Consider the following 13,220-nt stretch of genomic DNA (forward strand, 5'->3'; position numbering starts at 1 on the left):
ACAAACTAAACCACCTTATTAACCTAGACTTATCATATGAAATTACAAATTGTACCAATGGTCTCCTCCATGAAAAGCATACATAAAACAAAGAGGTCATGTAATAAGGTTCATTCTTAGATGTGAAGGACTATGAGAAAAAAAATATAGGAAGTAAAAACCACCTACTATCTAGAAGTTAGGGAAGTTCATCAATACAATTTATTGATGAGAGGTCAGTCTGAGTTTAAAATGTCTTCAAAAACTTGAGGGAAAATTGATTTAAAGTAAAATGGATTTAATAGGATATGAAGAACTTATTCAATTTCCAATCGCAAACATTTTTAAGAAGAAATAGCTATTTGCCTCCACCAGTTTGAATATTAAACAGCTTAAAAACAAGAGGCAAGACCACCTGATTTCAAAGTCCATTTTAATTTCATTTTCTATGATTATATGTTCTACAAAGTTCCTACGGGCCCTGCAAAGAGCCTGGCAACTTTATCAATTTTCCCTAACATCTCTATTCTCAATCTGTTCTCTCCACTACAGATGCAGGGGGTTTATGTCAATAATAAAAGAATTCTCAAAGTAAAGAAAAAAGGGAGAAAATAATATAATGACAAACTTCTAGATACCAAGAACTAATTTTAACTAACAAGTAGTGAATAGGTAATGCAGTCACTATGAATACATATGCAATATTAAACGATCATCTACAGAAGTGCAGCAGAGTAGGTAAATAAAAACTCTAAAACTTATTTTAGAAAGTATTTCACACCTACACTCCTCTTTCGCCTACATATAAATTCCTTTTCAATTAGCAAAATTCACAGTAGGGATGGAGAAAATAATCTTAAGAAACTTGAAGAGCTGGAAAAGTAGTTCCTAACTCTCCTCCTCAACAATATTAAAAAAAAAATTTTTTAATGTTTTTTAAGAGAGTAAGAGAGTGCACATAAGGGTACGTGTGAGTGGGGGAAGGGCAGAGATAGAGGGAAACAGAGAATCTGAAACAGGCTTGGCACTATCAGCCCAAAGCCTGACGTGGGGCTTGAACTCATGAACCATGAGATCATGACCTGAGCCAAAGCTGGATGCTCAACCAACTGAGCCACCCAGGTGCTCCAACAATAAACATTTAAAATAATAAAGATTTTTATATATTACATGTACTTGTTCATTCTTTTATTTGAGGCCCTTTAAAAATTCTAATAAAGACCATTAGTAAAGGCTCCTTTCTTTGAGACCCATGGCTGTTTCTTTCCTCAATAAAGGTATACCACTCTAAGTAAATTTAATGAAGAAAATGTGGATTTATGGCGAATTAGAGTGAAATTATTTTGTTTTATAAAAATGTGGGAGCCTAAGAGGTACAGGTACATGGAATTAAAGCACAGGAATGCTAAAACTATAATTAAATAAAAATGTTAAATAGGAGCACCTGGATGGCTCAGTCAGTTGAGAGTCTGACTCTTGATTTTGGCTCAGATAATGATCCCAGGGTTGTGGGATCAAGGCCCACATCAGGGCCTCCATGCTTAGCATGGAGCCTGCTTAAGATTCTGTCTCTCTCTCCCTCTGCCCCCCTCCCCCACTTGCACACTCTCTAATAAAAATAAATAAAAATGTTAACTAACTGTCCATGTAAAAATAGGGATGATATTATGGGAATTGATTATAGGCCAAAAGGTTACGGGAAGATATGAATGTTACTTGAAACAAATTTCAATTCTACTACAAAGAAAAAAAGATTTGGGACCACTTCAGGTATTTACACATCTGCTGAAAACTTCAACCTGAACACAGCAGAAAACCTAAGAAATTCTTGATTTGCCTCAACAATTTAATTTCTCAAAAAGCTGGGAAAGAAATAAGAACTGTTATCTGTCCTGACCATCACCAATAAATTAACTGGATATGAAAATGACCAAAATGCTTGAAAAAAGAGAACATCTCATTTTAGAATTTATAATAGAATAAAAAGAAAATTCTAAACATAGATATACAAACTAATTTTTAGAAAATTTGATCTAAAAACATTCAGTGCACATCTGATGATGCCAAAGAATTATTTCTAATGAGAGCGAAAGTAGTATTGTGCTTATGCTTAAACAAGTCCTTATCTTCTATTGAAATATTTAGTAATTGAATAATATGGTGTCTGGATGGAATCTGCTTCAAACTAGTCCAGGATGCTGAGGTTTGATTGAGTGGCATAGATGAAACAAGAATGCCATGAGTTGGTAAGTGTTAAAGATGGATAAGCTGAGGTTCATTTTACTCTTCACTCTATTTTTCTACATGTTTGAAATTTTCCAAAATAAAAAGTTGTTTTTTTAAAGTTCAATGCAAAGACAGGCAAATCTGAAACTAAAATAATAAAACAAGCAATGAGGAGGAAGAGGACAATGATGAAAACTAACATTTATTTCTTTAAGTTGTCCCAGGAACTGTTCTTCACATTTTACATACATTACATTAAATTCTATATGGTTGCTATAATAATTATCTCTATTTTGGAAAAAATTAAGAGGTTCATGCACAAAGAGTAAGTGACTTGCTCAAGGTCCCACAGCTAAGAAGACGGGGAGCAGGGATTTCAACTCAGGCTATCTAGTTTGAGTCATAACTCTTAGCTACTATGTCATCTGACTCCGAAGAGCTCCAAAGGCCAATTCAGCACTAGAATAATGAGTATAAAAAGAGGTTCTTATATAAAGAAATTAAAAATGTATACAGAGCTCAAGCTATTAAAGACAAATGATCAAAAGACAGAGTGGGGAGGACATGTAATACCCCAAACTAAATAACAGTATAAATCTATTAAAAATAACATAAAAATATAGACAATCACAACTGGGTAAGGATTGAAAATTTTTAAATACAGAGTCAGACTGAGTTCCAATCCTTTCTCTCAGCCATATACTTGAGTGACTATAAGCAAATTATTTAAGTTTTAATTTCCCAATCTTTAAAATGGGGGCTAATAATAACAGTCAGACCATATTGGATTATTAGGAAAGATAAAATATAAGGTGCTTAACATAGTATCTGTCACATGTTAATGCAATAAATAACTGTTAGCTATAATTAAAAATAAAAGAGCAAGGGGCACCTGGATGGCTCAGGTGGCTAGGTGTCCAACTCTTGATTTCAGCCCAGGTCATGATCTCATGGTTTGTGGGATTGAGCCCTGCATCCAGCTCTGCGCTCATGGAGCCTGCTCATCAGCTCGGGATTCTCTCTCTCTTCTCTCTCTGCCCCTCCCATCCCATTTGCATACACACGCATGTATGCGTGCTCTCTTGCTCTCAAAATAAATAAACATTTTTAAAAAGAGCAACAAAAGTCACATTGAAGGGGGCGCCTGGGTGGCTCAGATGGTTAAGCATCTGACCCTTGATTTTGGCTCAGGTCATGATCTCATGGTTTGTGAAGTCAAGCTCCACGTGGGTCTCTGTGCTGACAGCATGGAAACTGCCTGGGATTCTCTCTCTCCCCCTCCCCTGCTCACTCTCAAAATAAATAAACAACTTAAAAAATCACATTGAAAAATGTCCACTTTCACCTCCTGTATCCAACATTACACTGGATGTTCTAGTCAGGGCAATTAAGCAAGAATACAAACAGCACTCAGATTGGAAAAGAGGTAGTAAAGTTATCTCTATTAGCAGATGATGTGATCTTATATATAAAAAATCCTAAGAAATACACACACACACATACACACACACACACACACACAATTACAGCTAATAAATTACTTCAGCAATCTGCAGAATACAATGCCATCAATAAAAATAAATAAATGATATTTCTATACGGTAGCAATGAACAATCCAAAAATGAAATGAAGAAAAACAATTCCATCTACAACGGCATCAAGAAGAATAAAATAACTAGGAATAAAATAGGATAAATGCAAGACCTATAACCTGAAAATTACAAAACATAAGTTGAAAGAAATTAAAGACCTAAGTGAGTGGAAAGACATCCAATGCCCATGGATTGAAAGAATAAACACTGTTAAAATCTCAAAACAGATTAATCTACACACTGTTCTACAAATTCATCTATAGACTCAATATAATCCGTCAAAATTGCAGCTGTTTTTTGAAATGTATAAGTTGATCCTAAAGTTCATATGGAAATACAGGAGACCCTGAATAGCCAAAACAATCTTGAAAAGGAACAAAATTGTAAGGCTCACACTTTCCAACTTCAAAACTTATTAAAAAGCTACAGTAATCACTACTGTCTGGTACTGGCATAAGGACAAAGACCAAAAGAACTGAGAGTTCAGAAATAAATCCATGCATTTATGGACAACTGATTTCGACAATATAATGGGGACAGGAAAGTCTTCAAACAGTACAATGACAAAAAAAGAATGAAGTTGGACCCCTACCTCCCACTATTTAAAAACTCAAAATGGATCAAAGCAAATGTTGGCAAGGAAGCAGAAAAACTGGAATCCTTTTGTTATGCTCATCAGAATGTAAAATGGTGCAGCTACTATGGAAAACAGTATAGTGACTCCTCAAAAAATTAAACACAGAATTACCATTTGATCCAGCAATTCCACTTCTGGGTATATACCCAAAAGAAGTGAAAGCAAGGACTTGAGCAGATATTTGTCCACTCATATTCATAGCAGGGTTATTCACAATAGCCAAGAGGTGGAGGCGATCCAAATATCCATCGAGAGATGAATGGATAAAGAAAATATGGTACATACAATAGAATATTATTCAGTCTTAAAAAAAAGGAAATCACATCACATGCTACAACATGAATGAAACTTGAGGACATGATTCAACTTATGAGGCATCTAAACTCATAGAAACAAAGATGGTGGTTGCCAGGAGCTGGGGGAGGTAAGGAGTTTTTGTTCTGTGGGTGTAGTTTCAGTCATGTAGGATGGAAGAATTCTGTGGATCTGTTGCACAACAATGTGAATGTGGTTGACAATAATGAACTAGATGCCTGGAAATTGTTTGAAGGCTGACTTTTATGGTTTTGTTTTGGTTTTTGTCCCCCAAAATAGCATATACGTAAACTCCATATTTAAATATGAAAATAATCACACAAGCTCAGGTTTGGGAAGTATTGTTTTCTTTTGCCCATTGGGGATTATAAGATTAAATAAAGCTTTAGAGACATGTTCCCTCCCCCAAAGGAAGAAAATTCTGAGGCATTCTACAACAAATGAATCTTGAAGACATTGTGGTAAGTGAAATAAAACAGTCACAAAAGCACAAATATTGTATGATTCCACATGTATTAGTTACAAAGAATAGTCAAATTCATTGAGAAAGAAAGAAGGGTTGTCAGGGGCTGGGGAGGGAAGGGGAGTTACTGTTTAATTAGTATTTAATTCCACTTTGGGAAGACAAAAAGTTCTAGAGATGGATGGTGGTGATGGTTGCACAACAATACAAATGTACTTAATGTCACTGAACTATACACTTAAAAATACTTAACATGGTAAATTTGATATTATGTATATTTTACCACAATTTAAAAAATGTATTAAAGACATAAATGTAAGAAGTAAAATTTTAAGAAAAATCTTGTAATCTTGGATTAGGCACAGTTTTGACATGACATCAAAAGCACAAGCAACAAAAGAATAAATAAGACTTCACGACATTAAAAACTTTATCCTTCAAAGGACTCCATCAAGAAAGTAAAAAAAAAAACAACATAGAATGAAAGAAAATATTTGCAAATCATGTATCTCATGAAGGATTAGTATCCAGTATATTTAAAGAATTCTTACAATGTAATATAAAAACAAGTCACCCAATTAGAAAATGGGTAAATGGTTTGAATAGACATCTCCAAAGATAGCCAAATGGCCAATAAATAGATGAAAAGATGCTCAATGCCATTAGTCATTAGGGAAACGCAAATCAGAACCACAATGAGATACTAGTAGAATGGCTATATAACAAAAAAGACAGACAGACAATAACAAGTGTTGGAGAGAATGTGGCAAAATTGGAACTCTTGTGTACTGATGATGGAAATGTAAAATGGTACAGCCATGGAAAACAGGCTGGCAGTTACTCAAAAAGTTAAACATGGAGTTATCATTTGACCTCGTAATTCTACTCCTAGGTATATACTCAAGAAAAAATGAAAACATGTCCATATAAAAATTTGGTCAAGGGCACCTGGATGGCTCAGTCGGTTAAGCTTCCAACTTTGGCTCAGGTCATGATCTTGCAGTTTGTGGGTTCGAGCCCCATGTCGGGCTCTGTGCTGTCAGCTCAGAGTCTGGACCTGCTTCAGAGTCTGTGTCTCCCTCTCATCCCTCCCCTGCTTGCTCTCTCCCTCCCCCTCTCTTAAACATTAAAAAAATTGGTCACAGCAACACTTTTCATAAATACCAAAAAGTGGAAACAACTCAAATTCTCATCAACTGATGAATGGATAAACAACATGTGGTAATATTATTCAGACATAAAAAGGAATGGAAAAAAAAAGGGAAATGTTCTGATACCTGTTACAACATGAACCTTGAAAACATGTTAAATGAAAGAAACCATACATACATACTGCTACATATTACATAATTTCATTTATATGAAATGACCAGAATAGAAAATCCCATAGACACAGAAAGTATGTAAGTGGAGCTGGGTTGAGGGGGATATGGGAAGTGACTGATCATGGGTTTGGAGAGTTTTTTTTGTTTTTGTTTTGTTTTTTTTAGGGGAGGAAGGTACTAATGAAAATGTTCTGGAATTAGAGAGTGGTGGCAGCTGCACAACTTTGTGAATATACTAAAAAAGTCACCAAATTACACACTTTATAAGGGAAAGTTTTATTGTATGTGAATTATAGTCAACAAATACTTATGGAGAATAAAAAGTATATCGAGAACATTAATATTAAAAAAGAGATAGCCTATAATACAAGAGCAAAATATGCAATGCTACTACACGACAAAGAGTGGGCAGAAAGATTCTTCTTTACCTTCTGTTTTTCTGCCAATACTTGGTTCAAATGCACAATCTGAATAAACATTGTTCAAAGGAAACTGAATTTTCAAATGAGGCAGGGTGGTAGACAGTAAGTCAGAGTGTAAGCCAGAATGTAGCTTGAAAAAGGTTTAGGCCTACCCCTCTAAATAATGTAAAAGAACTGAAATTCTGTCATTGAATTATTACTGATTCAAAATATATCAATCTAAAATAACATGTCAGGGTGTCTGGATGGCTCAGTTAGTTAAGCATCTCTGACTCTTGATTTCAGCTCTGGTCATGATCTCATGATAGAGTCCCACACTGGGTTCTGCGCTGTCAGCACAGTGCCTGCTTAAGATTCTTTCTCTCTCTCTCTCTCTGCCCCTCCTGCATACCCATGCACTTGCACTCTTTCAGTCTCTGTCTCAAAAGACTTACAAGTTAAAAAATAAAAAAATGGGGGGGGGACAGTGCCTGGGTGGCTCAGTAGGTTAAGCATCTGACTTTGGCTCAGGTCACGATCTCGCGGTTCATGGGTGTGAGCCCTGCATTGGGCTCCATGCTGATGGTGCAGAGGCTGCTTGAGATTCATTCTCTCTCTCTCTCTCTCTCTCTCTCTCTCTCTCTCTCTCCTCTCCTCTCCTCTCCTCTCCTCTCCTCTCTCTCTCCCCTCCTCTCCTCTCCTCTCCTCTCTCCTCTCTCTCTGCCCCTCCCCAACTTGTACTCTCTGTCTCAAAATAAATAAATAAACTTTAAAAATAAGTAAAAATAAAAATAAAACGACATGTCAGGGAAAACAAAAATAACATGTCAGGGTCAAAGTGTGGATAAGAGGAAATATGATAATTTCTAAAGACAAAAATAAGTAGGTTTAGAAATTCCAGACTGGGGTGCTTGGGTGGCTCAGTCGGTTAGGCATCCAACTTTGGCCCAGGTCATGATCTCATGGCTCATGGGCTTGAGGCCCATGTCGGGCTCTGTGCTGACAGCTCAGAGCCTGAAGCCTGCTTTGGATTCTGTGTCTCCATCTCTACCTCTGCCCCTCCTCTGCTTGAGCTCTGTCTCATTCTCAAAAATAAACATTAAAAATTGAAAAAAAAAAAAAAAAAAAAAAAAAAGAAGTTCCAGGCCAAACTAATTCCTTGCAAAATTTAAAACTGAATTAAACAAAATGTTTGTAAAGTTAGAAAAGGAAAAAGCCAGAGGATTCACCACGGACAATTCAAACCAAATAAAATGTAATTTCTATTTTCATATGTTTACTTCAGTGCAGGTAAGAACCCTGTAGGCATAGTATAACTTAATTACAGCAAGCAATTTGGCAAAATGTTTCATGATATCCATACAAAATGGCGTATGGGCTTGATAATAACAAGTGACACTAACAGTTATCGAACAACCACAATGTGTGTTGATTAATGGACTGATGTTAATCTGAAGGGATTCTAGCTGAGCTGCACTTTTCAGAGCCCTTTATTCTGTCATTTTAACATTTTTATCAACAACTTGAGGACCACGTAGATATGCCTACCAAATATGAAAATGACAAAGTAATAAATGCCTAAATCAAGATTAACAAATGAAATATAAAAGCCTAATTTAAATATAAAAGCCTAATGTATACACACACAGACACACACACAAATACCAAAAAAAAAAAAAAAAAAAAAAAAATCATTACACAAAAACAGGGTTAGGGAGATTTACTTTAACAACTTGTATATAAAAGATACTGAGTGCAATCGACACTACTGGCTCATATTAACCATAAATAACAGAAACCAAAACTGTTAATGAAATATTTGGTTTCAAAACAATAGCATTTAGCTCAAGCAAGGTGTATCCACCACACTGTCTGGTCAGATATCGTCTAAAATACTGAGTACAGGGGAGCCTAGCTGGCTCAGTCAGTAGAGCATGTGACTTTTGAGCTCAGGGTTGTGAGTTCAAGCCCCACATCGGGTGTAGAGAGTACTTTAAAAAATAAAATCTTCAAATAAAATAAAATGCTGAGTACAACTCTGAGTAACATGTTTGATGACAATGAGCAACTAGAATTCATTAAGAGAAAAATGATCATGGTTGAAGGATCAGAGAATGATATTACCTTAGGAATAATAAAATAAATTGGGATTGTTTTGCTCCACAGAAGAGAGGAGAATGCTCAGTGTGTGGTGGGTAGAAGAGGTCAGCCAGATCATGATAGCGGTCTTCAAATATTTTAAGGGGCCATTCATGTGGAAAAGGTATTATACTTAGAAAATGCAAAATACAATGGGAACAGCATAGGCTTTGATGTCATAAAGTCCTGGATTCAAATCCCAACTCCAACATTAAAACTGTGTGTTATTTGATGCTTAGGAAGACCACATTTCCTTACCTAGAAAATGATACTTACCTCACAAATGGATGAAAATTAAATGTAAAAATGTTTTTAAGCTACCTGGCATAGCCTGATACACTGTGATGTACAATGATGTTAGTTCCCTTCTCTAGACTTTTCCAATCTGTTCTAGAACAGTGCTTTCCAAACTGAGAAACAACCCATTAATTCATTAATTAATGGGTCACAAAATCAGCTTAATGGGTTGTAACTAGCATTTTTCCCCTAAAGAAACAGAATAGAATAGAAAATATTAGAGTTTGCCACAAAACTACAGTTCTGTGAAACTTTTGTTTCAATTATTCATATATACATGTACTAGTCTATGATATAAAATGTTTTTCTTTATCATGAAGGTGGGTCCAAAAAAAAAAAAATGTCTCTGAAAGTCACTGCTCTGAAGCACTGTTTTCTAATTGTGTTCCTTGGGAGCTCAAAAAACATTTACCACTTAGAAATGTACTATATTCAATATACATCAGTGTATCAAACAAGTCCAATATTAAAGAAACCTCTTTTTGTTACACTTTCTTCCCCACATATATTTGACCTTAGACCCACCATTATTTTTTCACACAGTATCTATTAACACTTTCATAACTAGCATTTTATGAAGGAGGGAAAACATTCCTCTAGATGGAAAAGAAGGTACAATGGGTATAAGTTACAGAAAGCAGATTTCCAGTTTGCTAAGAAAAGACTCTCGATTCTTTGAATCTTCCTCCCCCTGCCACTAACACCTGCCCCCTTACCACTTATACTCCAAAAACATACTCTAAAGCACTTTAAGTACAACTTATAAAACTTTCAGTTCACACAAATCTTTTCAGAAAAAGGATAGGATCAAGGTACGTTGCCAGGATTAAAACAGTAAGGAACTATCTGGTCAAAAGAAAAGTCTGCCATAGTATTTAAGATGTCTTGCTTTACCTGAACAAAGTCTGTGCTCAGAAAGCAAAGTAGCAGAGTACATATTCAGCTTCTCCAAGAGGAGTCAATGTTCTAATAATACATAATCTAAAATGGGCTCATGAGTGCAGCTAACCCTCATTATTAAGAGCATCATTATCATCATCACTTGGAAGAGGCAAGTGAGGATAGATGATTCTGGATTCTTTTAAAGTGTACACACACCCAGAATTCCTTTGGGAGGGCATGATCTCACGCTAATATGAAAAACTGTCACTACCATAATCAGTTCTAATAATATTTGGTATTACTTGGAAATAAGATAATGGCTTGATATCGTATATTCAAGAGTTTCTCTGTAATTCAAACCTTCCTAATTGGGAGTTACAAATATCTGACTCTGCTCTAGCAGTTGTCAGAGCATAAAAGGCCCTTCCCACTCTTTCCCCACCCCAGGCTCCAAAGTTTTCCTCAACTACTCTGAACCATTATTTTTTCCCAATTTCTGGGCATTCTCAGTATTTCTGCTCCTCTCGTTTTGTTTTGGTTTTTTTGTTTTGTTTTGTTTTTGTTTTTGTTTTTTGCAACACACTGTTTATCTCCTAGTTTGTTCAGCTGCATAAAACTTGGCTCCCACCAAGACTGTAACTGCCTTAATGAACAGGGATCAACATATTAAGAATCTTCAGACTTTCCCACAAATCCTTAAGAGCTCACTGAATACTTTGTGACTTAAATAACTAGGCTCAACAGTAATAGTTTTGGAGAGTTTACTGTATGCCAGACCCAGTGCTAAAAGTATACCCGGATTAGCTCATGTAATCTTCACCACTCCGCAGAAATAAGCACTATTCTTTTCTCCATCAAACAGAGGAAGAAAGTGAGGCTCAGAGTTAACTTGCCCAAGGTCATACAGCTAGTGTGGCAGAGCCAGGGCCTGAATCCAAGCAAAGCTCTTAACTAAGTAACTGTAAAGTTGCACCCCTGCAATATCAGAGTCCATGAAGAATTTCCACTTCACTGAGTTATAAGTTTCAATTTCAACCGAGTCGAGACATTGTAGCTACACATCAAAACTTTAAATTAAGAAAAGAATTTCTTATAGACATCTTTATGGGGTTGCAATAAAAAATGAGGGAGAACGCCTCCGATGTCCTTTCTATTTATGTGATATTATGGTGTGGGTCACAATCCTACCAAGAAGTGGCTTGTGAGAATACAGCTTCGGTTTAGATTTTTAAATAGGGCTCCTTTTCTCGGCTCCGAGGATGACATGGAAAATTAAGGAGGGATGTGGTAACTGTCACCTCCCAGCTCCGAAAACTGCCAGCCCCAATTCTTGTTTAAAAAATAGAAGCCGGGCTCTTGTTCCACCCCTTGACTTTCCACACAAAGCAGTACCATCCTCTGCCCTCTTCACACAAAGCAAGCTTTACCCCGCTACCCAAAGGGGAGTGCTGATTCACATGGTCTCCCCGTCGCCGCCAGAAACGTACCCATCTCCCAGCGGTCCCAAACACTGACCACCGCGCTTAGACCGCTTCGGTCTGCCCTCCCCACCCCCACCCCGCGTCCGGCGATACCTCATCGAACAGACCCCTCCCCGACATCCAAAATGCTCAGGCCACCTTCCGAAAGCCAGTATTTCACACAAAGCGAGATCCCTTCCTTACAAAGCGGTTTCCCACCCCCCGACTCCTCCCACGGCGAGCAGCCCTTCCCGGGCCGTGCCAAACCACAGACCCCGCAACGGGGTCCAGAACCCAGAGAGTGCACAAGCCAGGGGGACAACCAGCTACAAATCCTGTTCCTCCAGCACGCCTCGAATCCCCCCAACTCCAGTCGACCTCTCCGCAGCCAAAGCAAGCAAAGCACGAGTCCCCGTCCGAGAGCGGATCCCGCTACACAAAGCGAGGTGTCTCACCAGGGCTACCCGCGGAAGACGCTCTCCGCCCCCGGGCCCGTCCCCGCCCAGCCCCGGCCAGGCGGCCCGCGCTCACCAGCTCTCCTCCTCCTCCTCCCAGCCTGACAGGCGCTCCAGCTCCTCGGGCCGCAGCGGCTCCACCTCGTCCAGCAAGCCGCCCTCGCCCGCGGCCAGCAAGGAGGTGGCGTCCCGCAGCTCCTCGCTACTCGTCCGCCTCGGGCCCGACCCGACCCCGCTGCCCGACCTGGCGTTGAGGCCCAAGGGGAAGCCCCGAGGGGACGCCGTGCCGGAGGAGGGAGTGGACGCGCCGGCCCGAACCGGGCTGCCGGGCCCGAGGGAGCCGACGCCCTGCACGGCCCCCGAGCGGCTCCTCAGCTGTTCGTTCTGCTTCTCCAGCTTCTTCACCAGCTCCTGCAGCTTCCGCACCTCCTGGTCCGCATTCACGTTGGAGTTAACGTCCTCCATCCCGGCCCCGCCGCCTGTGCCGCCTGCCACCCGCTCAGACTCAGCGCCGGGGAGAGGGCCGGGGGGAAAGAGGCGTCGCCGCCGCCGCCGCCGCTCACTCTAGCCGAGGCGCCGGCATACAGCAGGGCCAGGCCCCACCGCCAGGGTCCCCCCAGCTCCGGTTCCGAAGCGCCGCTGGCCCCAGCCGAGCCGCCTCATCTGCGCCGGCTCCAGGATTGGGGGAGGCGGCGCCAATATCCGGCCTCGGCCGCCATCTTCCCTCCGTCCCTCCGCCCCCCGCAGTCCGGCCCCGTCGGTGACCTCAGAGCGTCGGGGGTGGACGCGGCCGCCGGCGAGCGCTGAGAGGACCGCGCGCCGCGCTCGCGGAGGGGCGGGGCCGTGGGCGAAGCCGGTGGGCGGGGCCTCGGCCGGAAGGGGCGTGGCGGGAGCCGGTGGAGGTGGGAAGCCGCGGAGCTGGCTGGGGCAAGCGATTCCGGCGGCAGGCGGGGCCCGGGAGGAGAGATAAGCTGGCCGAGGCCGGAGCGGAGTAATAAGGACTTGGCTGCGGGAGGAGCTAAGATCGCAAACTCACACTCGCACTCAG

At 40.1% G+C, this 13,220-nt stretch overlaps 1 protein-coding gene across 2 annotated transcripts in view; it reads right to left on the minus strand.

The window, feature by feature from the left end:
• The window catches only part of SLAIN2 (SLAIN motif family member 2), a 72,200-nt gene extending 59,300 nt beyond the window's left edge, over nt 1–12,900 (minus strand). The window contains exon 1 of one of the 2 annotated variants that reach the window (XM_042936436.1): nt 12,249–12,900. In XM_042936436.1, coding sequence (XP_042792370.1) covers nt 12,249–12,637 — 389 coding nt within the window. In that variant the 5' untranslated portion in view covers nt 12,638–12,900. The remainder of the gene's footprint in view (nt 1–12,248) is intronic. The other variant, XM_042936437.1, reaches the window with a different exon arrangement.
• Between the last annotated feature and the right edge of the window lie 320 nt (nt 12,901–13,220).

Source organism: Panthera leo, chromosome B1 (assembly GCF_018350215.1).
Source record: "Panthera leo isolate Ple1 chromosome B1, P.leo_Ple1_pat1.1, whole genome shotgun sequence".
In the NCBI taxonomy this organism is placed as follows: Eukaryota; Metazoa; Chordata; class Mammalia; order Carnivora; family Felidae; genus Panthera; species Panthera leo.